This window comes from Chaetodon trifascialis, chromosome 9 (genome assembly GCF_039877785.1).
Source record: "Chaetodon trifascialis isolate fChaTrf1 chromosome 9, fChaTrf1.hap1, whole genome shotgun sequence".
Lineage (NCBI taxonomy): Eukaryota > Metazoa > Chordata > Actinopteri > Chaetodontiformes > Chaetodontidae > Chaetodon > Chaetodon trifascialis.
In genome coordinates this window covers 27,128,627-27,156,445 of record NC_092064.1, presented here as the reverse complement: position 1 = coordinate 27,156,445, position 27,819 = coordinate 27,128,627, and the positions used below count along the sequence as shown (strand labels likewise).

At 46.6% G+C, this 27,819-nt stretch overlaps 3 protein-coding genes across 4 annotated transcripts in view; 2 read left to right on the top strand and 1 right to left on the bottom strand.

Moving 5' to 3' along the window:
- eml2 (EMAP like 2) overlaps positions 1–1,824 on the bottom strand; it is a 21,103-nt gene extending 19,279 nt beyond the window's left edge. Inside the window, exon 1 of the mRNA XM_070970059.1 lies at positions 1,531–1,824. Within this exon, the coding sequence (XP_070826160.1) occupies positions 1,531–1,732 (202 nt within the window). The 5' untranslated portion in view covers positions 1,733–1,824. The remainder of the gene's footprint in view (positions 1–1,530) is intronic.
- Positions 1,825–4,673: 2,849 nt separating this feature from the next.
- Positions 4,674–8,170, top strand: rhbdd1 (rhomboid domain containing 1). 2 transcript variants are annotated; one of them, XM_070970566.1, is made up of 9 exons: positions 4,681–4,956; positions 5,282–5,360; positions 5,466–5,619; positions 5,722–6,001; positions 6,205–6,337; positions 6,488–6,576; positions 6,845–6,910; positions 7,033–7,176; positions 7,257–8,170. In XM_070970566.1, the coding sequence occupies exons 3-9, from the start codon at positions 5,467–5,469 to the stop codon at positions 7,361–7,363; spliced, it is 972 nt and encodes a 323-aa protein (XP_070826667.1). In that variant the 5' UTR covers positions 4,681–4,956; positions 5,282–5,360; position 5,466; the 3' UTR covers positions 7,364–8,170. The 2 variants fall into 2 exon arrangements, with proteins under 2 accessions (XP_070826665.1, XP_070826667.1); XM_070970564.1 differs by having other exon boundaries at positions 4,674–4,956; positions 5,282–5,619.
- A 3,660-nt stretch (positions 8,171–11,830) lies between these two features.
- On the top strand, positions 11,831–26,628 carry galnt17 (polypeptide N-acetylgalactosaminyltransferase 17). Its single transcript, XM_070970737.1, has 12 exons — positions 11,831–12,527; positions 12,631–12,988; positions 14,203–14,386; positions 16,588–16,754; positions 20,376–20,550; positions 21,329–21,526; positions 22,003–22,120; positions 22,668–22,853; positions 23,141–23,278; positions 23,641–23,736; positions 24,537–24,698; positions 25,311–26,628. The coding sequence occupies exons 2-12, from the start codon at positions 12,748–12,750 to the stop codon at positions 25,443–25,445; spliced, it is 1,800 nt and encodes a 599-aa protein (XP_070826838.1). The 5' UTR covers positions 11,831–12,527; positions 12,631–12,747; the 3' UTR covers positions 25,446–26,628.
- Positions 26,629–27,819: the final 1,191 nt, after the last annotated feature.

The following is a 27,819-nucleotide window of genomic DNA, read 5'->3' as shown; positions in this document are numbered from 1 at the left end:
TTTGCCTGCAGGATTACGGAAAAACCTCCAGCCCAAAAGAGCGGACTGCTGGCCTCTGCAGAGGTCTGCGCTCCCTGATTTAAAGCTGCTCAGCTGTCACGCTTTTAGGTTTTCCAAATCTCTTAGCGATAGCAGCAGTTCTTGTTCCAAAATGGCTAAACCAGCTTTGTCGTGTTCCTGCATAAATGGCTGCAACACGCCGTCACAGTGGTTCATTATGAACACTGGCTGCATGAGAAGCCTTCAGTGTCAGAGAGGAGGGAGGTCACGAGGAGCAGGAAGAGCGAGCGAGAGAGAGAGTTTGACCTCTGACCTCTGAGTGGCATCAATAAATATCTGGAAATGTCAGCAAACACGAATAATTTGAGTCCTACATGAAGCCTAAATCAAAGCCAAGCCTAAACTCAACCCTCACAGATGTAAGAGTTTTTCTTAACTTCCTGTTTTTGTTTCTTTCTATCGGCCGTGCTAATCAGCTGTGAGGCTCAGTGGACCCAACCTGAGCTCGCTCTTCCAGTTCGACTGAAACCTTTATCTTCTGGACCACAGCACTCAGCAGATGGGACGAATGACACCTGCTACGTACATCCTGAACATCACAGCTCTGATCAGACTCCCATGACCCCTTGCTGTCTCTGCACCTGCCACTCAATATGGCTGTCTGTGAAGTTCAGCAGGGACTCCTCTCGCGGACGACATCAGCCAACGTGCATTTAACACCGACTTTGTTTGAAACAACCTCCACACGAACACATCGGACAACCTCCAGCGTCTCCCCGGATATGATGAGGCGGCAGCAGCAGCAGCAGCAGCAGCAGCAGCAGATATTTGCATGATATTTGTAAAGCAGGATGTGTCAGACACAGAGAGGCAACTCTACTGAACCAAATGATCATCAGAGATAATTGTGTATTCAAATCCAGAAAAGGGATCGTGTTCAACAAAAAGGCGGCAATGCTGTGAACACAAGGCTCCCATTCGAGGTGAGAACTTAGTGTTTGAGGACACGAGTCCACTGTGTTTTCTGGCTGTGGGCTGAGAGGAAGTTGACGCCGGTGGGTGTCTCTGTCAGCTCTATATGTTTCACTCTGAATCTGAATTATGAGCAGGAACACTGACGGAGAGCATCACAACTTATTTCTGCAATAACACCAATGAAAGAGGTGGAAAATATGAATGTAGAAGGTAGATTTGGCTGCACTGTCTCTATATTTCTGACGCCTTTTCAAACGAAAAGCATGAAAAATGTGAAAATAAAGCACAAAAATAAACAAATGAAGGTGGACAAAATGAAACGAGCACAACAAGAATATCTGAGCCGATAAAATGAAACTGTAATGATGCTCATGAAGCATCTAATCAGGCTAATTAGTGCTCTCACTGGACATTTCTAAAGCGGATAAACAGCTGGATGGTGTTTAGTGCCATTGTCAACACGCTTTGGATCAATATGCGCATATTCAGCGACGCGTTTCAGGGTCTGACTGAAGAGGAGTTTGCTGCTGATGAGCTGGTGAGGAAGAGGCTCACCGTTGTTGCAGTACTGTAGCAGCAGGTTGGTGCTGTCACACAGGCTCCCACACGAAGCGATCCTCTCCGACATCCTTCCCTCTTCTCTCAGTCCTTCTTTCCTTCCAGCTCTTCCTCCTCTCAGGCAGGTCCTTTGTCCTCCTTTCACCCCTCTCCGTCTCTTCTTCACGCCGTCACCCCTTCCTGTCTCCCCCACATTCATAGACAGACAAACACACACACACACCTGTACCTGCTCTGCTCCCCCTCTGCTCTCCCGCTCCTGCCTCACCGCCAGCGTCAAGTTACACAGTGCGTGGCGAACTTTCTTTCCGCTGCCGACTTTCAAAGTAAGACTCACATCGAACGGCACCCACCTGAATTTTCATTAAAGTGTCTGAATGTCGCGTTTTGCTCCTACAGTGAAAATTATCGCTCCACACTACAGAAGACAGAAAATGTCCCGCTTTTACATTTTAAAGGCGACTGTTTTGTTTGTGCTTTCAGCTCAGTTCTTTGCACTGGGCTGATTTTGAGGATGTCAAAGTAACAGCCTCACACTCTGCTGTAGCCCTCATTAAATTCATTTCTCTCCATCAATCGTAGTTTCTGACTCTGTGTTAAATTTCAAGTCTTTCTGAGCTTTCTGGGGTTTCAGATAAAAGCAGTTAATTACCTGAAATTAAGAACATCACCATCACGTTTGGACATATAGTGAGCTCTCACAATGATGCTAATTATTTTAGTGAACTATCTATTTGTTTTTCAATGCACTTCTTCGTTTTTTCTTTGTAACTGACGTGACGGGCCTACGCTTTTATTTTGAAGAGAGAATCATTCGTTTTCCGGTAATAATCTCTTCGATCGTCGTCGGACTGACAAAACATCCTCGCCTACCGCTGTTGCCATAGGAACAGGCTCTCCACCAGCGCGGCTCATAATCATTGGAGGCGGGAGAGACAGAGAAGAGCATAAATGTCCAAACTGCAGCTTTCATGTTTATAAAGCTGGAACTTCTGGAGTCGACTGGTTCACGTCAGGCCGGAGCTCAAGTTTCAGAGGAGAGAAAGGTGATCCCGGTGTCAGGTGTGTTCCTCAATAATTCATTGGGAAACGGTGTGCTACACCTGGCGCACGTGTTCAAAATTGATGCCAAAGACTGTTTAGGTTCAACTCCGCCAGGTGATGAAAGCAAAAACGTAAATGAGTTCTTCATCTTCTGTTGAATGTCAACCTTTAAATTTAAAGGCGGAGAGCGGTCACAGGTACGTACATCAGTTTATAATCTTAAAAAATTTTTTTTTTTTAAAATCTCATTGTTACTGTCACTTTATTATGTCACTTAGATTTATTTTTAAGCGTTGACAGGAAGTTGTAGCGTGTTGTCATGTCCGACTTGACATTTAACCTTCACGTAGTTCCTGAATGAAACACGAAAACATCTATAGACAATTAAACTGATATTAAAACAACACTTTATTAAAATGACTCTTCCTGAAGTTAAACTCACTGTTTTTATTTGTAATAATCACACTGATCTGACTTCTGCATATTGACAAAAATAAGCTGTACTGACGTGAAGGCTGTATTGATTAATCCAGTGCTGCAAGTCCTCACTGTGGCCACTGGAGGGCAGCAGAGTCACGTTCCTGAATGAAAACCGTTCATATGGTCAAGATTGTTTCATCATTGTGATTTTGATTTATTTAAAACGTAGTTTCTGGAGGTATTACTATAATTCTGTCATTATTCTTTTATATGCTTCCTCAGTGTGACCGCTGGAGGGCAGCAAACATCTAAACAGCATCAAAACACACACGACAGACTGATCTCTCCACAAGAAAGCTGCCATTAAAACAACTCTTCATTAAATTCAGATTTTAGTAATTTTACTACTACTATTTTACTAAACTGATTAAGTATTCTACTGACAGTGGCGATATATATATATAAAAACTTGTCAACCATCAGTTTAACCAGTGTTAAGACATACACAATACTACACTAATACTAACATACTACACTAATGATAATGATAATGAAAACGATGACGACGATTATTACGATTATTATTTAACTACATTCTGATTTCTTAAATTATATTGTCATTTATTATGTTATATGATATTAATGTGGAGAATGTGGCGCTGGTAACCTCTAGGTAACAATTCCAGTGGTAATTTATAGTTATAGCTAAGATTAATTCTTCTAAGATTGTTTCAATATGATAACTTATTTTTTATATAGAATGTATTTGCCGGAAGTATTTCATCGTGTCTAACTTGACGGCTCTTGAGTTTATTTACTTCCTCACTGTGGCCACTGGAGGGCAGTAAACATTAAACATTCACAAACTCCACAGCATCAAAACGTAACATCAAAATTATGAGCTTACTGTCACTATTTTAATAATCACGCTGATATGACTACAATATATCGATTTTAATACCCACTGTACTGCATTAATGCCCTTAATTTGTACAGTACAAGATCCTCACTGTGGCCACTGGAGGGCAGCAAAGAGTCAAGTGCACAAGTGTATACAAATTATAAAAATCAGTTCATACACAATACTACACTAATACTAACACATGACTTGATGACGACGATATAACAATTCAAATTTTAATTTTAATTTCATGACAGTTTATGTTAATAAATTTAACATTGTTTCAACATAACATCGATTATTTAGGTCTACCCTAACACATCATATTAGACGTAATCATACGAGCACTTCCGATAAAAACCTTTCAAAATAAAACACGTTTATTATATATTTTTCATAGTGTGTGCACATTGTGTATATAAAGTGTGTGAGCTGATAAAATGCTATATTTGCTTGTTTGCTTCTTCTGTATTTGAGTTGAAAATAATAAAAATCCAAAATTCATTAAAAGAGACAGGCTTTTATGTATGGAAATGGGGGAAAAAAAACTTCACAAAAGTAGCATTTATAGCAAGGCAAAGCAGGGATCAGTATTGTGTGATAATAGTACTAAAACTCTTGACTCTGGTACTGCAGTAGGACAGGGTATAATCCGCATTGTAGGGAATCATCCAACCGGTCTTTGCGAACAGTGCCTGAGTCAAAGAAGACAAACTGGGCATTGTGAGGGAATACTAATAAAACCTCCGAAGAAGAAAATGCACAATGCGCATGCGCCCCTTACGCAGTTTGTTATCATCACGTGGCAGGTGACTCGACGCTACCAGGGGACGCCAAGTAGTCACTAGAAAATGCGAGAAGTGATGAAACATCCAGAAATACATGTGTGCGCGTGTGTACAAGTTCAGCTGGACGGTGAGCGTTAAGTGATCTGAAGCGGAGACAAACCGTTTGAAACACTCAGCTAACGCTAATGTTAGCATTAGCATTAGCCGAAGCGTCACGGAACGAGGAAGTGGGCTGAAACGTTAAACTTCTGGCAAGCGACTGAACTGAAAGTGAGTTTAATTTAAGTTTTGTTCATCTGAGACTTTATCTGAACACCAGAAATATGTGTAATCTAAAGAAATTGTGATTTTACTCATTTGTGCGCACGCGGATTTCGCTCTACTTGTTGCTTTCGCTTTAGACTCGTTTCAGCGCTGCTAGACTGCGGCGTGAAATTAACACTGAAATATGGGCAAGCTCACACACATTTTCCTCTTATATGAAGTCCCAACAGAACCCAAAACCTCATTAGTTTTCACTGATATTTACGGTCTATGATAGATGTGTTTTTCCTTTAAAATGGACACACGCGTTGATTTGTTTCCTCCATCACAGTTAGTTTTCAGCCTCGACCTGCGAGCGCTCAGACATCTGTGAGGCTTCTTCCATCGAGCAGAGGACACCTCAGCAGCAGGTCTCATTTCACCGCCTTCCCTCGTTCCTTCCACTGCAAATTCTCCAGTGAAGCCGAAAAGACTGAAAACAATCTTCCAGTTGTCTCCTCTCGGCCTGTTTTCAGCATGCGGACCCGGCAGAGGGGATCCCACCTCGGCTTGCTGCTCCTGGCCTCACAGCTGTTCCAGGTGGGTCTGGACAATGTCCCCCCTGTCACGCTGGCTGTCCTGGGACTCAACGTGTACCTTTACCTGTTTCCCGTCGCTCCACTGATGCAGGTAATGCATGAACACAGCGCTGATAACAGGATCAGAGTTTATCATTTGGTCATATTATTAGTGTTAATATGAATGCTCCCGTCTCGTCTGTCCAACCCTCAGGCCTGTGTGAGTGTCCAGCAGGCGTACTGGTTTCAAGACTGGCGCCGCCTCCTGCTGTCTCCAGTGCACCATGCGGATGATTGGCACCTCTATTTCAACATGGTGTCCTTCCTCTGGAAAGGCATCAGGCTGGAGAGTCGTCTGGGTGGAGCCTGGTTCCTCTACCTGCTGTCAGTCTTCTCTGTGCTCACCGGATTGGTGTACCTGGTGCTGGAGGCGGGGTTAACAGAGCTCACCCAGGACCAGTCCTACAGCATGTCCTGCGCTGTCGGCTTCTCAGGTACAGACTTAGGAGACCCCCAAAGCCTGTGTAGTACGACAGGGATCAAGACTTTTATGTAACTCTACAGGGACAGCATTAAAAATCGCAGTGCATGAACTCATATTTCTCCTCATACCTCCTGACCTCTGGTCATTTTTAACCCTAATCCCGCCGCGGTGACGTTCCCTAACCCACCTGTTTATTAATCTTTGTCTTCACAGGTGTCCTGTTCGCTCTGAAGGTGCTCAATAACCATTACCACCCTGGAGGTGTGACCTATGTGATGGGCTTACCTGTGTCTAATCGCTATGCTAGCTGGGCGGAGCTAGTGCTAATCCACATAACGTCACCTGGGTGAGACACCAACCAGAAATCTGAATGGCAAAGCCAGACTCACATGATGTTTTATGGCTGACAGTAAATGTCCTGTTACCACATGCTGTCTGATGCTTTGAATGAAAGTGTTTCGTTAGTTAGGACTTAAGCTGTTCTCTGCTTCTTCAGGACCTCTTTCATTGGTCACCTGTCAGGCATCCTGGTGGGTCTGCTCTACACTGCTGGACCACTGAAGGCCATCATGAAGCAATGTGCAGGTCTGAATTTATCTGCATGTGTGTTGCCTTTGTAACCTGTTAAATGTTCATTTTATGGTTTTAAGTAGTCTAAAGATAAATGTTTTCCTAAAAAAATAATATTTTTCCTGAAGCCTGTTTGCATTTAGGTGTGACTCAGGTCATGCACTGGCCTCATGGCAGCTGTTATTTTCACTAACAGCACAGGTGTGCTAAGTGACGTCCTCCCTGTTAATCCAAATATAAATCTAAGTGCGTATAAACAACCCTCTGTACGTACTTTCACCAGGGGTCGTGACCTCAAACGGATATCACTCCCGGCCCGGTGCTTACTACAACTCCCCAGGCTTTTCAGGTACCACAGTATTCCAGTTTTTCATTATCAGTGTTTCCAGAATGTTCAAAGGATTTATTGAATACAGCCGCCTTAAGCTGCGACGTGTTTCTTAAATTTAAATACTGTGTGTGTGTCTGCAGGCTACAGTGGCACACATGGACAATACCCAGGATACCATCAGCAAGCGCCACATTACACAGCAAATCCTACAGCAGCCTACACAGGTGGACTAACAGAGGAAGAGCAGATACAGGAGGCCATCAGAAACAGCCTGAATGAGCGAGGTAACGAGGATCCTAAACAGTCAAAGGTCACTCTCCGTAAGAGTCTGCTGAAGTAAGTGTAATTATGTTTTGTGTTGCAGGACAGAGCAACCAGAGAGGGGCCCCTCCTCCGTATGGTTTCCACCTCTCTGAGGAAGCGACAGCCGAGGACATCAGGCAGAGGAGACTGAGGAGGTTTGACAACTGAACTCAGACAAACAAGAAGAAGAAGAAGATTTAGGTGAAAAGACAGACGAGGAAGTCCCTCCCGAAGCCTCGACCAGCCCTGCTTCCACAGGCTGAGGACGAGCGCTGTGAAGGACAAGGTCCAAGCACACAGTCTGACACGTTAGCAGCTCTTTTACTGCGTGCTCCTTCGTGCCAGCGGTGCGTTAAGTGGAGCGCCACTTCATTGTTACTTCATGCTGAGGTTGTCTTCAGATTTGCAGCTTCCTGTTGGGGAATTAAGAGGAAGGCTGAGGGGTAGCTTTCTGTTGTTACACCAGGTTTTAGAGTTCATATTAGCCTTGAAGCTGTTTAAAACCTGATTATATATTCCAGAAACTTGTCATTGCCGTGTCAGTACATTGATCCAGTCTGTATCACATGTGGTCTGGATGGAGAAACAGCTGTGAGATCAGCCTTTTTTCTCTTCTCCCAAAGAGAATAAAGATTTTTTCACATTTTAACTTGGTTTTTAAGCTGAAAGCTAAGCTAATGAAGTGGTTCTGACTTACTGCTGTTAGTACACTTCAAAGGGCTTCAGGCAGAAGTGAAGCTGGAAGTTACTTTTTTAAATTTGATTCGTCAATCCATGAAGTATTTTCTAAGTGGGTTCAGACATCAGCACACGTAGGACGATGCAGCTCTTATCATGTTAAAAGCACAATACTCATCTATAACCAAAAGGCCTCTGCCGCAGGTGATGACTGCACATGAAGACGTCTGGTTTCAGGGCGGCTCAGTTAGCTCATACTCCTGTAATAAAAGCTCTTTTGAGCACAGAGTCTCGTTCACGTGCCTGTTTTTGAGTTGAGTCGCTTTGAGCTGTTCGTAACCTCCTGTTTTATCAACCTTAACGTCAGAAACTCTCCAAAAAGTCCCCACGCGACGGTGACACGCACTTCAACGTCAAAGAAGGACATCGCTCCCTGCGATTCCCCTAAAGCCCCGAGGCATGATGGGAAGTAGGACATCTTAAATTAGAGCCGAGAAACCTGACGGGCCGTCACCCCACATGGGCCCGAAGCCACGCTGCGGTAGATCCGTCCCCAGGAGGGCGCGGTGAAAGGCTGAGTGTTGATGATCCAGACTCAGAGTCACGGCAGGTGGACGCAGGACAGCGGTGACGTCAGACGGATGTGACAGCGTGTGTGGTTTGATTCCGCATTCTGCCGAGGGGAGCGCGGGACGCTGGCAGACATGAGTGGGGGGAGGATGAGGAGTGATGGAGGAGATGACAGGATGAGGACAGGACTGACACACGCCGGACAGCAGATGCTGCTGTTACGATGTGTGTGTGTGTGTGTGTGTGTGTGTGTGTGTGTGTAGCATGAGTGCGCAGCTCAGGCGTTTCTTGGCATGATGGTGTTTTCATGTCTCTCTCTGTCTTCACTCGTCAGTAAAGTTTTATCTGAGTTTGTCATCTCGCATCGCGTCTCGTCTGTAAACCGATCCGACTGATTGGCTCGCTGAAGAGTCCCACCTGCTGCGGCGCTGTCACTGCGCGTTACACACTGAGCTGTGAGAAACTCTGCTCTGCTGCACGCGGTGGAAACTGAGTTCATTTGGCCGCGTACGGTGGCGAGGAGGCTTCGCCATAAGTCGCTCCTCAGCCGGGAGATTGTGGTTCGAGCCTCAGACAGGCCTCAGATCTGCTTATGAGCTCTTGAGCAAGCTCTCATGGTGTTTTGCTAACACATGACTAACAACAGTTTGCCTCGCTGTAAAAAAATGCAGTCTGTGATTGATTACTGGCGGTTACAGAAATATGTCGCCATGGCAGAAAAAGAGCGCTGCTGAGTGAGCCACAGTGTGTCAGAGGGAGGGATGTTCATGTCACCATGTTTGACCTTGAAGCCTCTGGTGACCAAACACAGCGTCCATTCCAGACGGGGACACACAGTAAAGGTGCGCTGAAAGCGTGGTGATGACCTGAAGTACCCCTTGGCTCTCAGGCTGAGCCTAGAAGAGGCATGCCACCCCGCCGCCCCGCCGCCATGTGCTGCATACCCACTCTGATCCCCCGGAAAATAACACCCTCCGCTCAATCCCACATGAAGGTCAATTTGTCTTCGCATCTGCCAAAGCCAGCTGAGGTCACAGCAGACTCCCACAGGAACAATAAGTGTACCGTTGCATACATGAAGCGAGCTCTCGGGAAGAGACGGAGCCAGAGTTTGGACCACATCTCGTCCCCACAGTGCACTGATTAACTCAGTCAGACTCAAATCCTGCTCAGCAACTCCTAAAGTCTCGTGGAGAATGGCATTAACTTGTGCAGAGGTGCTAAGCCCAGGGCTAATTTTTAGAACAGTTTATCGCTCGTGTGCCAGAGTTACATCCTGCCCATGATGACTAAAGAAACTTGCCACACTATTTATAGGATAATCTCACGAAATCCCCCATCACTCCCAACCAGCCCTCACCCTCCCATTCCTCCAGTAATTATCCTGCTGACTTTGTTCTCCCCTCACCCTCCTCTTCCCTGGAACTTAATGGAACTTCCTGTCTCGCTGTCAAAGGCCTCGCGAACCCACGTGGGCGTCTTCAGCTCGTCTCCTTGATTGCAGCTCTGCTCTAATCAGAACGACCAAACTCAGTGTAACAGTAACAGTGAAGCCGTCCAGTCTGGAGGGGGTCAGCAGGAAAACAAGGGGGGTGTCGGCTGGTTTGAGACGAGGTCTGATGAGGCTGCGAGCAGTTCAACCTGCCTGCTCCGCCCATGAGCTGCCTCCACGGCCACTGGAGGGGTCCACAGAGCGCTGGAGACTCTCACGTTCGCCCCGTCAACAGATATCAAGTCAAATCTGCTCTCACACGTCTTTTTTTACCCTCTTGTCTTCTGTGCTGCTGTCATGCAATCTCTCCCTCTTACATTTCCCCCTTTTGTTCTCTCCTGCGTCTCAGCGTGTCTCTCGCTGCTGCTTGAGGAATTTTCCTGCCTTTGAATCCTGATTCCTCCCCAGCGTCTGCGCTCTCCTCCCGCCTTCTCCAAAACTCTCTTTTCCCCTTTTCTCTCTGTGTCTCTGCCTCCTTTTGTGCACCTCACTGATGCTCTCCTCCTCTCCCTTGATGTTTCTTTGGGTTTCTTGATTCGTCTCACACGATCGAGCGCTGGTTTTGATCTCACTATACCTCTTTCCCCCCTCGCACACGCACTCTCAGACTGTCTCTTTCCTCCTGGGTTGCCTGCAGATCAGAGTTGGCATGTCTCTCTGTAAGCTGCAGAGTTATTGAGCTCCTTGATTCATTCCAGCTATCTGGGTGACCCATTTCTGCACAAACTCACACATTTTAATACAGTGAAATAAAGCACTAGTTCAACAGTATACCTACACTACCAACATGCGAATCTTTCCCAGCTGTAGATCTTTAAATGCAGCCTTTAGACTTTAAAGAGGCCTGCTCTGCAGGAGTAGGTCTCCATATTGCAAATACACATTGAACCAAATCAATCTGGAATAAAGCTTCACTAAATATGTGCTTACACACATGCACACTCACCCAAACCACCGCCCCCAAAATAGAAAGTATATGTTAGTATGTCCTAATGAAATGGCATCAGAGGACCATTGAGTTGTTTTACACGGCGGCTTTGAATGAAAAAGCTGCTGTTTTGGGGCGTTTTGCTTCACGGAGATGACATGCTTCTTCAGATGTAACAGCGAGTGTTTTATTCTAACTGGGTCACAGTTTAGATTCACAGAACAGAGGACGCAGCAGTGGAAAATCCCAAGCTCATGCTCTCAATTAATACACAGAAGCCCAATTTTAAGGCGGACTGGCCGGTGTTTGCAGCTTCAGAGTGAGAGTCTGAACTTTTCAGTCATCTGATCTCCTGGTTTGGTGTGTTTGTGCATGAAAAACACTTAATGAGCTGGTAAACGTTGTGCCACCCAGCCGTGTACAGAGCAGCATTAGTCGAGCACCACCTGCAGTTCCAACATTAAAATGCTGCTTACACCTTAATGCATCAATTATTCAACGCTTCGCTTCTTTACAACGTCTGCTTTTACTTTGATACTCAAGTGCAGTTTGCTGTTAATAGGCCTGTGCTGAAATACTATTAAGCATTGGGTACTTTTACTTGTTCAAGAGTATTTTTAGGACAAAGAAAACACAGGTTGTTGGACTAGAAGAGGTTTGTCCCCGTGAGGAGGAGCACAACCTGAGATGGTGTAAAATACTGCAGAATTACCAGCTTTGTGAAGTAATGTCATTTCTGGACAGACTAAACTTTATCCCTCTGTGCTCAGGGTGACTGAAATAACACTGAAATCAACATAGCAGAAAAATTTTCGCCTAAAAGGGACAAAGAAATCCACCCTGAAGACCCCTTGTGCGCCCAAGAAACCCTCCTGTGGGAACCCCTGAGAAACATTTGAATATTCTCCTAATTGCAGCTAATTGGGTGGCGGTGAACAGACACCCCACCCACCACCTCTGACCCACTGCGAAGCGGAGCGTCGCCGGATCCACTCCACGTTTTTCCCCGCGCCCTTATTAAGCGCTGTGTAGGTTATAAGGAGAATTAGAGGAAATAACAAGGCACAACAAACAAGAAGGGCGTGTGTACTAACAGGAAGACGTCGGTATGTGCGGGCTGGATGAGGGAAATGTGACAGAAAACGAGACATCAGGACGCATTTCTTCGCTGCCGCTGCTGCGTTCCCGGATCGTCTGCGCCTTCAGCGGAGGATGCTGCGGCTCTTGAACCGCCGCTGTCGGCTGACCGTCCGCGCAGGCTCCTCTGTGGCATCTCACTGAGAATATTAGGCCTGAAACGGGTGGAAGACGATGCTCGAGCAGGCTTTCTGGGAGCGGAAAGGCTGACTGAACAGCTGGGAGGTTTTCCCTGAGTTGTCTTCTGCGCGGATTTTCCTGCGCGCAGCCTCTCAGTCGCATCACTGCCGACTTCTGTCAGACGCAAAGGAGGAAGAAAAACGGACTTGATCATCTCCTCACTGTTACATTATTTAGGAGTATTTGTTCCTCAAGATCAACATCTACCGGTGTCTTTGTCTCGCATCATCCGTGCATGATCTTAAAGCCGGGCTGAAGTGGCGGTGACACGGATGAAAGCCGATGGCCAGGCGCCCCAAATTTCCTCAGAAGGGGGATGCAACCTAAAATAACCCCGGTGCCAAATGGTAAGAACAGATTTATGAGCAGGAGTCAGTGCAATGGCTACAACTGCAGCAGCGTTTCTGCTGGTTAACCTGAATTCTCACCACTGCTGAATTATCCCTGCAGCTTTCCGCACATCGCAAGCCGAGGGAGCCCTGAATCTGTGACACCTACGGCTTCTCCGGAGACGCTCCCCCCTGCTGTCCCCCCACCATTCCGAGCGCGGACACGGGCGACTTTTTAATGGCTTTTGTGTTCAGAAGATGGAGGGTTTTACTGGTGCTGAACGTGCTGGCTGTTGCTGGGTTCATGACTTTCTGGGCCAAGTGCAACACGCGCAGCGTCCAAGCCGCCGGCCCGGAGGCTCCGGCTGACGGGAAGAGGCCCCGGGGCAACGGGACGGCGCAGGGGCCCAGCATCAGCCACGAGGTGCTGCTGAAGAGGCTGAGCTCGCTGGAGGACGTGGTGTACAGGCAGCTGAACGGTGAGGAGCAGTGTGACACTCAAACTGAAATAACACGTCAGCCTGATTTCCCTCAGGGAATCTGCAGAGGAGGGAAAAGTCTGACTTCATCCTGGAGCCCTGACTTGAAAATGTGAAGTTTCTTAATATTACCTAAAGTCTGCAGTGCAAACCACACAGAGCTTGTTTCCGGGCCCCTGAAACACCTGCTACATCCATTGGCATTGCTAGGGTCTCTTGGGGCTCCAAGCAAGAAATCCCTTGGGCCCCCCACCCATGCACGCCGCAAAAATTTGGTTTTTGCACACATAAATGCACAATTTCTGGGACATTTGAGATGAATACTGAAAAAATAGATTAGTGGTTCTCAAAGTGAGGTCCAGGGACCAACAGAGGTCCTTGAAAGCCCGGGCCTATCAATGGCCGGGGGCTCCAAGCGACTGCCTGGCTTGCCTGTCCACACATCCCGCCCCCCGGCTACATCACCTCCATCAGTTATGAAAGCAGGTGTTTCTAAATCCACCTCACAGACCTGTGAGGGAAACATCACCAACTGTTACATATATTTAACAGTTTCTGCAGCGCGGCAGCAAAGATCAATGAAATGCTGATTAATTTGCAGTAAAATGTTGAATCAGTGTAAAATCTGGGTTTGAATGGATGAAGTTATCCTACATTAATGAGAAAAGAGCATCTGAGCTCGAACTCTTCCAGTTCGCTAAAGTAATCTTTAAGTTAAAGTCGTGATGCTCAAGCTTGTTTCCTCATCGTGCATTGTGCTTCATTAAACCCTGGAGGGGTAACGTCTTTCAGGGAGGTCAGAGGAGGGAGGTTCAGCAGCAGTTTGCCCACACAGAGGCTTGAACACAGCTTACCACTTTGAGGGATAGTCACTTCAATCACTGCCACCCACAAATACACTCAGTCACAGTGAGGAGGCTCTTATTTTGTCCCTAATTTGAACCGTGAAAGCCTTGAAGTTTGCAGCGTAGAAATCGAAATGTTTTTGACTTTTAGCGCTAAACGCAGTGTTTCACGCTTTTCCAAAGGACCTGCTGACCTCAGCAGGACTCCTCGGAACAGGCCTACACTTCAGCACTTGTCATAATGTGAATTCAGCCCAGACGTTCACCTGTTTTCACTGTCTGCTGCCACCAGAGTCGCCACAGAGTGACTGAGAGGAGAGAGACTGAAGGGTCCTGACGTGGTCTTGTAATCTTGTTTGCCTCGTGCAGGTCTGTCCAAATCTCTGGGTCTGATTGAGGGCTTCGGGGGTCGGGGTAAAGGTGGCCTCCCCGCCACGCTGTCGCCAGCGGAGGAGAGTGACGCTAAATACCTGAGGGAGAAATACGGCTACAATGCCTACCTCAGCGACAGGATCTCTCTGGATCGGACCATACCGGACCACCGGCCTGGCAAGTGAGTGGATGAACTTAAAATTTCACTTTCAAGGCTGGTTCACAACAATCACATAAAAGTAGTTTCTCATGAACCTGGAGTGGTTTCTAACAGGCTTTGGTTTTGGGATGAGATCTGTCTGAGATTTCTGCCTCCAGCCAGCAGAGTGGAGATCAACAGAAAGTTGTTTGTCGTCCTGTAAAATCACATTCACAGCGCTCTTATCTCGGCTCCGTGGTTAATGCGCTGAACACGCCGTGAACGCTTACCACTGGAGCTGCTTTCTACCAAAAAAGTCCCAATGAGAACTGCTCAGCGTGCTCTGTAAAACTGGGATGCTGGTTATGGAAAGACATGTTGCTGATGAATTATTTAAATGGAGGGTAGCCAGAGTTCAGGTCCCACTTGCATTAGCTGATTGGCATCAGCTGATCCATTCATGCTCCACAATAACTGGATCATTCGCAGCTATGTGGCAATCGGTGGACGAGTCACATCCAATCACATTTAGGCAGGTGTACGACACGGCCAACCTGACACTTCTCGCTGTGCAAAGGCAGCTCCCTCCACCACCCCAGCCCCCCCCTTATGTGCCATCCTTTAGGTATTGCCACCACTTGTCCCAGCACACATGCGTTTGTTTGGAGGGATCTTCATCAGTGCCTCCCGCTCATATTTGAGGAAGTTGCAAGCAGTGTGCAGGATGTTGTATCTGCACGCACGGTGCAGGTCTCTGTAAATGCTCCTTTAAATAGTGTCTCTGGCCCACATTGCTGGTTACGTGAGTAACACTCCTTCCATTTGAAAGTCAGGGATGATGAGAAAGCCCTCGACCCTTCACGGCCACCGGCTGCATATGTGTGTGCGTCGGGGTGGTGGAGCTTGGCATCAGAATCCAGCGCTCTCATTTGTCACACGGGGGGTCTTTTATGTTGCCGGGATCAAAGTGGCGTGTGAAGCGTGTTGGGGTGTGATATCTTCAGGCTTAGCAGCAGCATGTGAGCTGCAGTCTGAGGTCTCCTTACCCAGCAGAGCCGGAGGCGGCGGTGAAGAGAGAGAGAGGGACGGAAAGAAACAAAGATCAAATACATTTATAAGACATTTATCCGTCCAAACCTGCTTTTTCCAACATGTTACATGTTTAGCAGTCACGGCCGGCTGACACATAGGGACAACAGATTTTAACTTAAAACAGATATATCAGTATGGGCGTATATATCGGCTGATAAGTAAGAAGAAATTGCAGCAGAGAAATGCCAGAAGAGGAGCTGTGAGCTGACTCTCACAGTCACATTCAGATTAGTCAATGGAGCTGTACTTGTAATGTGACACGTTCACACTCTCACACTTGTAATCGCTCATGCTGCTGTCTTCTATCTGCTACACGCTGCTTTTACTGGTTTCGCTGATTTGCACCATCCCTGCCTCCTCCTGTTCTTACCTCTTATTACCATAATTGGCATGGCATCTCCTGCCTGCTGCATTATGCACATATATTCTCTGTATCAGTGTGATATGTATCAGCTGCTTTTGTCTCTGCAGAGCCCGGGGGGGGGGGCGCATACAGCGCCTTCTCTGCAACTGTATGCTCTTTTGTTCAAGAAGAAATGGTGTCTCTGAATTAAATATATTCCTGACGTTCATATCATCACATAATATTAACAATTAAAGCCTTTTTCTTGTGAAACGTTGATGGTTAATTCACCAACAACCATGCTGGCATCTGTTTTTTTAGGGTTTCCTGCCAAAAAATGCTAAAATAAAACCCAGCCAACTGTCATCTGACCGCATGAATTTTCATGAAAACTCTGAATTTATTACAGAATTTCTTGTAATTTTAATTTTAGGTGGTAAATAAGATTGTTGATTAAAGGAAGTAGTAGAGGACACGTCGGCAGGCGCTTCCTGTCCCGCTCTCACTGAGCTCAGAGCCTCGCCCGGCCTCTTTCCTCTTCATCAGAACAGCAGCGAGAAACAAAAACAGGCCTCCTATCTGCACGCCATGAAAGGCCAATCTGGCTGCTTGAACAGGAAGTGGCACGTGGTTTTCCTTTCAGCCTCATCGAACAAGATGTCAGCAGCTCCGTGGAGGCACTTTGGTCTTTTACAGCCATAATGGAGGACGAGTGGAGCGTGCGAAGCGTGGAACGCTGGGCTCACAGGCGGCCGCGGAAAGGCTTCGTTTTACAGACGGTGCGGTGTGTTTGCATGTCTCTGTGCAGATGCAGAAAGGTCAGCTACCCGAGAGACCTCCCCCAGATCTCCCTCATCTTCATCTTCGTCAACGAGGCCCTGTCAGTGATCCTGCGCTCGGTCCACTCAGCTGTCAATCACACCCCGGCGCACTTGCTCAAAGAAATCATCCTGGTGGACGACAACAGCGATGACGGTCAGTAGAAATGGAAGATTTCCTTCCCCAAATCCCACACGAAGCCTTTTACTTGTTCAGACTTGTATCTTAAGTGAAATACAATATCTGCCTGTAGAGGCTGAACAACCAGAGGGTGAAAGAAAGCTCCCAGCAGGCCTCTCACTTTGATTCACGGCCTGCTCTCTCCTCACAATAATGGGAGGAGACCCAAAAGTCAAGTAATGATTCAGTATCCTTGTAATTAGTGGTAATTTGTGCCATCAGATACTCAGAAAAGGGACTAGATTAGAGAAATAAAGGGTTTTGATTTGCTATCCCAGGCAGATTTTCATGACTTCTGCCAGGGATGTTGCGTTTTTGATCCTGTTTTTGTCATTTGATTCAGGCGTGTGTGTGTGTGAATTGAAGTTATGAGCGAACTGAATGATATTGCAGCATTTCAGGAAAAGAGTTGTTTTGACTTTGGTGTGACAACTTTGTGGCTGCTAATCTCCCGAGGCCGATTCAGCCGGATGAAAGGGCTGAAAGCGGCACACGGATTGCACCAATTCTGACGCCGATTGTCTCATTTCTCCACAAGGCTGTCAGAATAAGGTGAGAGACGCTATAATTACATAAAAAATCCATATGGCCTCAAAGGAAGAGAGTGAAGAGTTTGCAGAGAGTTAGATTAGCGGCTTGATTCTGCTCAATGTCAGTATGAACGCTGGAAAGTCGGCTCCGTCCAGTGGTAACAAGATGCATCTGCGAGCTCCTCTGAAGCTCATTTGTTTACATGTGCAAAAACCCAAGCGTGAAAGCAACAATTTGTCGTTTTAGAGGGTTTCTGTGCCGGGCTGTTCCTTGACCCCGAGCAGTGCAGTGCACAGATACGAGCTGTGGTATCAAACTGTTCATGTAAGGCCTCTTCGCAGTGATGATGGGATGGTTATGGCTCCCAGCTGTACTGTATCTAAACATTATCAGCACCACAGGAAACCACTGCATGCATGTTCCTCATCAGCATGCTGACGCGTGGCTCTCTGAAGTGTTGTTATGTGGGATGAAAGCATCAAACTTGTAGCACGGCTCTGCAGGCCTGACAAGGTGACGAGCACCTCCTTCACAAAGGCCGTCGTCATTGCTTTTGAGCAGCAGCGTTTCCTGAGGTGACTGATGGTGTCGAATGTTTGCGGGGCAGACAGGCAGATAGAGGCGGAGCGCCACAATTGGATGTCACGGGAGAGATGTCCCCGTCTTATTTATTGGGCAGCGCTGCCAAGCTGGGTTTTGTGAGATGAAGGGACAGAAAGAAAGACGAGGGGAGGAGATGGAGATGAAACCAGGCAGAGCGAAAATGAGAGGGGAGGTGCGGGAAGGAGAAAGAGCGAGGGGTGTTAGGGAGAAATTAGCGAAGATGGGATGAAGCCAAAAGAAGGAGAGAAAAGGTTGAGGAGTGAAGAGGGATGAAGGGTTAGGCACGAGAGAAAAAGAGGGAGAAGGAAGAAGAGAGACACGGCGATGAAGAGGCATCAGAGAATGAAAGGAGAGGCTGAAAGAGCAACCAGGCTATTAGAGGAAGTGGCAGGAAGAGAGACGGGGAGAGAAAGAGAGATGTAGAGGCTCTAAGATAAACGAGGTCGGAGAGAGAGAGAGCAATCAGACAGAACGGAAAACAAAGACAAATAACGAGGAAACGAGAGAGAGACGAGATAGTCGAGGCGTTGGAGGATGAGGCTGGTGTCATTCCATTTCTCTCATTTTCAGCAAATCTCATGAAAAGACCAAAACCAACAGTCAGCACAGTCTGACTCCCTGCCTCGTGTTTCACTCGGCCCGAGCCCACCGGCCTCTGCCCGAGACACACATCTGTATTAAAAACAACTGTCACAAACGTATGTTTTCTGCTAACTTTACTCAGAAAATAGTGCATTTGCTTTGGACTAGCTAGCTTCAGCCGTGGTTAAGCATTCAGGTTCGTTACGACCGTTATCCCTGCTGGTAAAACCTAGAAGACGTTATACCCGCTGTGTTATCTGCTGAGCTCTGGCATCTTAGCAAAAAAAGATGTGCGATGCAGAAAGAAACGAGCAGACAGATATTTTTATTGGAGGAGAAAACACAGTCAGACGGTAAAAGCATTACCCAAACTGTAGCTGTAAACATCCGTCACGCTGACGGCGTGGCTCTGCTCTCCCTGTGCAATGAGCGACGATTAACAACATTACAGGTGCTCTCACAAGTTTTACCTTTGAATTAAGTCATTTAATTCATCTGCTTTAACGGCAGCTTTGTTTACAACCTGAGTGCAGATCTATCAAGCGAGACCTCGTCTGAATTTGCCTTTAAAACACATTTGGTGTTGTCGTGATTGTTTTTGACTGCAGCATGGTGACTGACTCAAGCCGTTCATTGTGATAAAGGATCACACGGAGGGACGACGGCGACGGCTCTCAGGGATAAGCACAAAGAAAATACTTGTTGCAGGATCAATTCTCTGTTGGTCTTTTCATGGGATTTGACAGTAATAAGAAAAATATCGCCAGGCTCATCCTTCAAAAGAGTGTTTGAGCAGCCCCCCCCACTGCCCTCCCACTTGAAACTGTTGGTTGTCCATCACAGAGGGGACGACATGGCAGGCATGCAAACAAACAGCACTCACCACTGTCACTGCCTGCACGAGTCACCCGGCCTCACAGCATACACACCCGAGGATGTGTGTGTGTGTGTGTGTGTGTGTGTGTGAAAGAGAGAGAGAGAAAACACAGCATGGGAAATGAGTTTGTGATCAAGAGTGTGTGTTATTGAGACAGAAATAAAAAGAGGCAGAGAGAGAGATGGAAAACAGAGAGCATGAGAAATGTGGTTTTGTTAAGGGAATTTTTAAGTGTGTGTGTGTGTGTGTGTGTGTGTGTGTGTGTGTGTGTGTGTGTGTGTGTGTGTGTGTGTGTGTGTGTGATGCAGAGGGAGAAGGGTTTCGAGTGTTTGGGTCTCGGGGGGTGGGGGTGAGGCTCATGAGTTGATTGAGAGATGAAAGGTGGAGCAGTGGATGGCGCTCAGGAAGCCGCAGCCTGTGTTTGGTGTGTGTGAGCAGATTCATGTCATCTTTGTGTGTCTGCGTTTGTGTGTTTTTCTTCCCATGAAAACTGATCAGTGTGTACCGCGGTGGAGCTTTTCGTTTGGTTGTTTACGTCCTTTTCAGGCCCGGCCGATGTGGCGAGCGGTCGGCGTACGTCACACAGCCGATCTGTGTCAGGCCCAGACGAGCGCTCTGCATCTCTGCGCTGATGCAGCGACGACGATCTCTGTGCAAAACGAGTTCGCAGCTCCTGAACGGGAGCTTCAGGATGGTCCTTTCTGGACTCTGTGCTGCTACGCTACTGGCTAAATGCAACTAAGTAGAAATGAATGTGCCACTTTTCTTCACTGATTAATTACAGTTTATTAAATGATGCACTGAAAATGAAAATTATGAAGTATTTTCCCTTTCTTGTGCATCCTGCGTCCATTTGGAGCATTGATTGTGTGCATCCTCAGAAATCAATATTCACGTATACTTTGCTTTTCTGCCCTTGTTTACATCATGGTCTGAGTTGTCTGGTGTGGCCTCCAGGCGTCTCCTCCGGTCACACAGTTTCTCTCCGGCCTTTCTGACTGCAGAGCAGCTGAAAGGACCGCTGGAGGAGTACGTGAACAAGCGCTACCCCGGCCTGGTGAAGATCGTCAGGAACCAGAAGAGAGAGGGACTGATCCGAGCCAGGATCGAGGGCTGGAAGGTGGCCACCGCCGAGGTGACGGGATTTTTTGACGCCCACGTGGAGTTCACCCCATCCTGGTGAATAAATCTGGCATGCGTATGGAAAAACTGTACTCCAGTGGTTGAGTAGATGTCAGTGATGTCTGGAAGGAAAAATCCTTTTAGGATCATCTTTTGTCTTTTCAGGGAGAATGAGCTTCACATTTCTGAATATTGGAACTCAGTATTCCAAACCAAACAGAGTAGGATTACAAATCAGGCAATAACAATAATAGACTTTGTGTATCACAGAGTGTTTTACAGAAAAGCAGAGGACAGAGCACAGGTATAGCAGAGGCGCTGTAAAAGGAACTCACACAAAGCAATTTCACACCTGAGAAGTTTTAAGATGAAGAGAGGAGAAGGGTCGAGCCTGTAAAATCAGGATTAAAAGATACCGCAGGACATCGTCAAATAACAAACAGGACATAAAGCCAGCCCTAAAACAGGATATTGCTCAGAAGCCTGTTCACGGAAGTGCATCTCAAGTAATCATTTAAAAGGTGAAACTGATTTGGCCGAGACGTAAACACTCGACTCTGACACCTTTTTGTAGGTCTGCTATTCGTTTTCCAGCTCGGTGTGTACTTTAGAGTATGTACACAGCCCAGTTCACTCGGCATAAACAGACGCGTGGCCTCCAGAGCCGCACTGAGCACAATCAAATAGAATCTGTAATAAAGACGGTACAACTGAGGGACTTTCTGACTGACTGAAGTGGGTGAGAGTGGAGATCTTAAGAGAAGCTCTGTGCCGCCTGTCTTTTGCTTCGTGTCTGGAAAGTGTGTTCACGTCTGCGTGTTCGCTCTCTTGTCAGGGCCGAGCCGGTTCTGGCCAGAATAAAAGAGGACCACAAGAGGATTATTCTGCCCTCCATCGACAACATCAAGCACGACACGTTCGAGGTGGAGCGCTACGAGAACTCGGGCCACGGCTACAACTGGGAGCTGTGGTGCATGTACATCAACCCGCCCAAACAGTGGTGGGACGAGGGCGACATATCCGCTCCCATCAGGCGAGCCAACTTCCTCTAAACACACACTTAGATGAAGCCACGCACAAAAAAATGCAACAATGGACGTCGGCTGTTTGCTAAAAACGGAGGATCTCACTCCTCTTATTAAGGAGATCCTCTTGGGATGAGTGAGGAAGAAATGACGAGAAAACAACAAATAAGCTGCTGATCGAATGCTAGACGTCCTCAAAGTCATTAGAAAGAAGCATAGTGTGAAAAAAATGCTGCGAATTAGATTTTTCTAATCTGATTTTCAGCCATTTTTTCAAATTCAAATAAAAGTCATTAAATTTTCAGATTTTTAAAAAGAGAAAAAGAATGAAATGGTGCAGATTCTCATATTGATTATATATTTCCGTATTATCTGCGTTCACACAGACATACAGAGCATCTGACTTACATTCACAAAGCCACAGACGCCACATGTGCAAGTGTTCAGCGTCACTTGATGTCATACTGCGTGTTCCTCCTCGCAGGACTCCCGCTATGATTGGCTGCTCCTTCGTGGCCAACCGTGACTACTTCGGCGAACTCGGCCTGCTCGACTCAGGCATGGACGTCTACGGAGGAGAGAACATCGAACTGGGCATCAGGGTTTGTGTGTCACCCAGTTCCCTTTCATTCCTGCCCCCTCTTTGCCCCTGTAGGTTTAAGTGGAGCAGTGGCCACCGTAGCGTGGCGCTGCTGATAAATGAGGCCCCATTAGGAGTCCTGGAGGACCAGTCCTGTGTGTGCAGCTCGCAGCAGGGCAATGGAGATAAATAGGTCAGATGGAGCGGGAAGGTTAGGCAGTGTGTCGCTGAGTAGCTCGAGAGATTGGAGTCAGTTGTTGTTCTGCAGGGTTATTCTGGGTTTTTGACTGAAAAGCAAAGGAAAGAATATCAACATTTTCCAAACCTCTCTCTCTGTGTCGATACATGATGAGCCTTTTAAAACACTTCTTAGTGTTGGATTAGTGGCTTTCAGCCGGATTTAATCAGTTATTTAATATGAACAGTGACTCTAATTACTCTGTAATGTGAAAGGGATCACCTGTAGTGCCCTGATCGTAAAATTAATACCCAAATCTGCATCTAAAAAGTACTTTTGTCCATCAGCTCATATCTGGTGTATCGGGTTCTTTAACACCACCTCCCTGCAGGTGTGGCTGTGTGGGGGCAGCATGGAGGTGCTGCCTTGTTCCAGGGTGGCTCACATCGCACGGATGAAGAAACCCTACCACAGTAACATAGCTTTCCACACACGGCGTAACGCTCTGCGTGTGGCTGAGGTGTGGATGGACGAGTACAAGTCCAACGTCTACCTGGCCTGGAACATCCCCATGGAGGTGAGACGGTCTTGTTTTACAGAACAGCCTCTAACATGCTAACTGCTGCTCTTACTTTGCTTATTGCACATGAACGTTTGGTGCTGTTGATGGAGATATAAAGAGTTTTGAGTACAAACCTTTATTAACTGAAAATAAGTTGAATCACTGTTGTGCTAGTAATAACTAGATGATAGCAAAATAGACAATGCACCAAAATGTTGTTTTGACATTTCAACTGTTCATGCAGAGAAAAATGCTTCTGCAAAGCTTCTGACTCCCCGTAACGTCTCCTCGTGCTCCTGCAGAACCACGGTATTGATTACGGAGACGTCTCTCAGAGGGTTGCGCTGAGGAAGAGTCTGCAGTGTAAAAGCTTTGAGTGGTACCTCGACAATGTTTACCCAGAGATGAGGAGGTACAACAACACGCTGTTCTACGGCGAGGTGAGTCAGCAGTCAAACCGACATGAAGGAGAAAGAGACCGGAGAGAGAGGCTCGCACGTCTACGGTCTGCTGCGTTGCACAAAGGGATAAACCCCTGAAACAGATGGAGTGAGAGATAGGAAAGAAAATGAATCCTGAGGGGTTTGAAAAACGTCTGAACCCCAAACAAAAAGACAGCTACAAAGAACCCACAGAGCACGAACCTGCACGCTGTGGGAGCTGTGGTGTCGGAAACACTGTGTAATAAATGTCAAATCTGCGCTCTTTATCTCACTGACACGTACTGTGAGAGGTTTCGAGAATACCTAAATACTGTTTGGGAATATTAGGACGCATTTTCAAAAATGCTTTTTGATTTCAGATTCGTAATTCCAAAGTGAGCCACCTGTGCATGGATCAGGGCATGAAGGAGAACCACACGGCCACCCTGCACCCCTGCCATGGGTGGGGTCCTCAGGTACGACCCAGAATGCATCTCTCACACACACATAACTCATCAGTGTCTTTCACCAGTGACGTGATTTACGGCTGTGTTTCTCACACAGGCTCAGCTGAAATCCTCTGGTAATAAAATGTTAACAGCTAGCAGAGCTAAAAGTAGTTTCTTCAAAGAATCATCCACTGGAGGAAACAGTTCAGTTTTATTAGTGCAGCAGTTTCTCCCTTTATGCAGTGTGTTAAGAAGCAGCACTGACCTCTAGGGACTGCAAGTGGGATTTTTCAGATTTTTAGCTCAAAATGTACCTACAACACCTGGCTTACACACTGCACACACAGCACACTTTAAAGTCCTCTGCACGCGCTTTACCATGTCTGTAGCAGTGCAGCAGCAGAGCCCTCAGGGGGGCCGTGCAGAGAGAGACTCATCAAACTGGGCTGCCTTGACACTTGAAGACTGGACCGAAGCCTCATTAGAGCTGGAGAATGAGCTGTTTAACGTTAACAAGATAATTGCGGTTTGAAGTGCTCACATTCAGAGATCCAGTACAAAGCAGATGCTCAGATGTCAGGAAAAGAAACAGTTTGAGGGGCTGAAATCTGATTATTTACAAGCAAGCTTTGACTTTCTGTGCTCACCAGTTTCCAGACAATACAGCAGTTGTCCTGAATCTCCTGAATCTCAGGGGGTTTGGACCTTGCTGACGCAGCGCTGTGACTGACACTTTCAGCCTCTCAAACTGTGAAACTCAACAGTGGACGCGATGCGGCATGTTTCTCATCCCGCTGCATGCGCGCCGGCTGTGTGTCTCCCCTCAGCTGGGACGTTACACCAAAGAGGGGCAGCTGTTCCTGGGCCCCCTGGGCAGCACCGGGGAGGACACCCGCTGCGTGGTGGATGATCAGATCAGCAGCTTCCCTCAGCTCCTCAACTGTGACAAGGTGACCAACGTGAGGCAGAAGACGTGGCATTTCTCTCAGGTTAGAAGTGAAAAGCATTAAGAGATTCATTTTGTGTTTGTTCGTAAGAACAAATTTCATTGTGTTTTGAGTGCTGAGTAACGTAAGCATGATGTGAACATTGTAGAGAAGCAGAGGTGAGAATGAGTGTGTTATTGGTGCTTTGAAGTATGATTAAATCTTTACATTGTGAGGCTCTTTAAAGCGAATTTGGAAAAAATGCCCCTAAAATATGCTTGAGAAAATACCTCAGGGTCGTCACTTTCAAACACTAATTGTTAAACTAATTTGTCGTCTGTTTGTGGTGTAATTAGCCTGAACTAATGGGCCTATTTTAGAGACACTCTCTGCTTGTCTGGCATCTATTTTCTCAAGCTTTACATTTTTTTAAATTTTAAAAGCTAAAGATTCAAACCTTATAAAGCTGGAAGTGTCATCCAGCAGGAAAAGCAGTGGACAGCCTTTTATTTTCCTTTGGGGGTGGGCAGGTTCTTCAGTTCATTTCTCCAAATTAAAACACTGATTGATACCCGAGAGGATGAAATGAGAAACATCTGTCCGCATCGGGCCTGGCACAGTCACGTGTGCTTCAGCCTGATAAACCAGGCCGCTGTCTCTCCTCCTGCCCCGCAGAATGAGTCCATCATAAATCGAGCCACGGGACGCTGTCTGGAGGTCGTGCCGGCTAACGTTTACTTCGGCCACCTGCTGGTCCTGCAGCCCTGCTCCGGGCAGAGGTGGGCCATCAAGAACACCATGAAGCAGTAGTCGACGGGCCAATTTCACTGGGACCAATGACACCAGAGGCCGTTTTTCAGGAGCTCTCATCTGCTCTCAGCGTGGCCGAGGGCGAGCGACGAGGCGGAGGCTCCTCGTCTTCTCAAGAGAAGACCGAGATGGTTCAAAAGAGCGAACATCTCAGTGATACAAGTTTTGTGAAAAATAGTTTTTTTTTTTTTTTACAAACTGGACATTTAAAATGATGCAAGTTTAGCATGAAGACTGTTTTTTTTCTCCATCTGAGTTTGACAGACTTTCGATGTAACGTTGCCATAATTCTTGTATGTGCCACTTCTCTATGGTGTGTTTAGGTTTGAGGGCGGAGATTCGATCAGCCAAAAATACAGTTTCAATCTTCATCCTCAGAAGTTCCTGCATTATTTCATTCTGTACCACATTAGGTCTTTTAAGATGAATAAAAGAGTAAATTACCTGGAATTACATTTTCAGTAATATGCACTGATCAGAGTACGTTGGTATTTTGTAAAAGGCTTCATCCACATTTTATCTGAAGATACCTGAAAATGAAGGTGTGCCTACGCTAACAGGCAGAAAGTGAAGTCAACATTAACGCGCAAAAGTAAGAATTATTTTCCTCTCAGAAGCCTGAACCCTGTAAATATTAATAATTTGAAGAAAAAGGCATTAACAATAAATATTACTTGGTGTATTGCAGCCTTTTTTTTTCAGTTATTGTAAATCATCTCAAAAATCACACTGTCGAGGGCTGCTGGGCTGAATCATGGTTTTACATGTTGTGGATGCATTTGTCTTTTTTATTGTTATTTTTACTCAGAGCATTCGGTAGCACCAAATGCAGTAGCCTACATCTTGTAGCATGATTGTAAGTACTGTATGCACACGGGGACGATGTCTAGTTGAGCTGAGCCGATGTATTTAGTCACCTGCTGAGTGCCATGACCACTGCAGACGGCCAAAACTAACAGGCTGCGGCCTGGAGCACTTTTCTGGACGCAGACGGAGCGCAGTCTCTGGAGAGGGAGATTGAATCAGCAATGGGAAAGTGTACGAGTGCGTCAGTTGTGGAAATGCTGGAGGCCTTCAGGGCTGGTATTGTTAATGTACTGTATATGATGTCATATATTCAATTAATTCAATGTTATCAGTTCTTGCTCCCAAGATCGTCTTCCAATAAACAACTGGTTTCCTGATGTTTGCATGGTTACTGTCTCTGAGGAGAGAATTTCACTTTTGAGTTTTATGCACAAACCTAAATGTTTTCTCGTACTGTGAGGCTTGCCCTTTAAATCATCTCTAAAAATAGTCCACTTCAAAAGAGATTTCACCCTCCGCTCCCAGCTGCACGTCGTCTGCTGCGACTGAACACCAGCTTGGCTTATGAGTAGTTTAATCACACATCCTGTAAAAAAGAAAGCGGTACCAAAATATTACACATCATCTGAGGCGGCGAGGTGACCCGACATTTAATACCCCGTCCTATAAATGAGGAGTTATGGATTCAGTCCTGAAGCGGCCGTGTGTCCTCTGGAAGTGTCCTTGAACCAGACGCTGAACTCCACTGCCTCCTCTCACTGAGCTGCTGTGGATGAAGCATCAGCTCGACGCTTAAGATGTAAATGAAAGCGGAGGAGTCTGCTGGGAGCACAAGGGCCTGTTTCTAGCAGAGAGCCGGAGAGGACTGGTGTGGCTCTGGAGGACAGAGCCTGCATGATAACACAACACTGAATGCTGATCAGACTTTTAAACAACAGGCCTGCTCCTCTCCCGGCATTGAGATTAATATATGTTGGTTAAAATGAGTCTAAATGTCAGTCAGCAGTTACTGGAAATAACAGCAAGGGCAGTCAGATGAGCTCAGAGGAGTCTCATTATATTACTCAGGTTCTGTCTGAGGTGAATCCTGAAGGGGCAGAAATGGTCTGCATTGTGGATTTTAAAGTGGGAAAAAAGGGATGAAACTGTCACTCATTATAATCTGATAACTTCTCTCCATCTCAGTTTTGTTGCATGTCATTGTGAGTGAAAGCATTTAAATTGGCAATCAGCTGTAGTATTGTCCTTTTTCAAATACACAGAAAACTTCTGGCCTGGTCTAGAAGCAAGCAAGCAGAAACTGGTTTAATCACAGGACAAATGTGTTTGTGTTACCACGTCATCATTTGTGCCGCATGGCGCTGTGTTTGGGTACCTGAGTGTCCCTGCTGCACACCTGTCAGCCCTGCCTGCATGTGTCTGTGCACGAGGAGTGCAGCCATCTGTGCAAAACATGGACATCATCATCATCAGACAGAAGCTGCACAACACAAAGCACATCACAACTTCAGACATCCTGGAAACACGTGACAGCTCAACTAACTGCAGCTGTCCTACGAGATAAAAC

What these genes read in the sequence shown, in the direction of transcription:
- galnt17 (XM_070970737.1), top strand. Translation starts at nt 12,748, where the DNA reads ATGGCTTTTGTGTTCAGAAGATGGAGGGTTTTACTGGTGCTGAACGTG. An exon ending in GGTGTACAGGCAGCTGAACG is followed by an intron (nt 12,989 to 14,202) that starts GTGAGGAGCAGT and finishes TGCCTCGTGCAG; the next exon opens with GTCTGTCCAAATCTCTGGGT. An exon ending in GACATATCCGCTCCCATCAG is followed by an intron (nt 21,527 to 22,002) that starts GCGAGCCAACTT and finishes TCCTCCTCGCAG; the next exon opens with GACTCCCGCTATGATTGGCT.
- rhbdd1 (XM_070970564.1), top strand. Translation starts at nt 5,467, where the DNA reads ATGCGGACCCGGCAGAGGGGATCCCACCTCGGCTTGCTGCTCCTGGCC. An exon ending in CCGTCGCTCCACTGATGCAG is followed by an intron (nt 5,620 to 5,721) that starts GTAATGCATGAA and finishes TCCAACCCTCAG; the next exon opens with GCCTGTGTGAGTGTCCAGCA. An exon ending in CAACTCCCCAGGCTTTTCAG is followed by an intron (nt 6,911 to 7,032) that starts GTACCACAGTAT and finishes GTGTGTCTGCAG; the next exon opens with GCTACAGTGGCACACATGGA.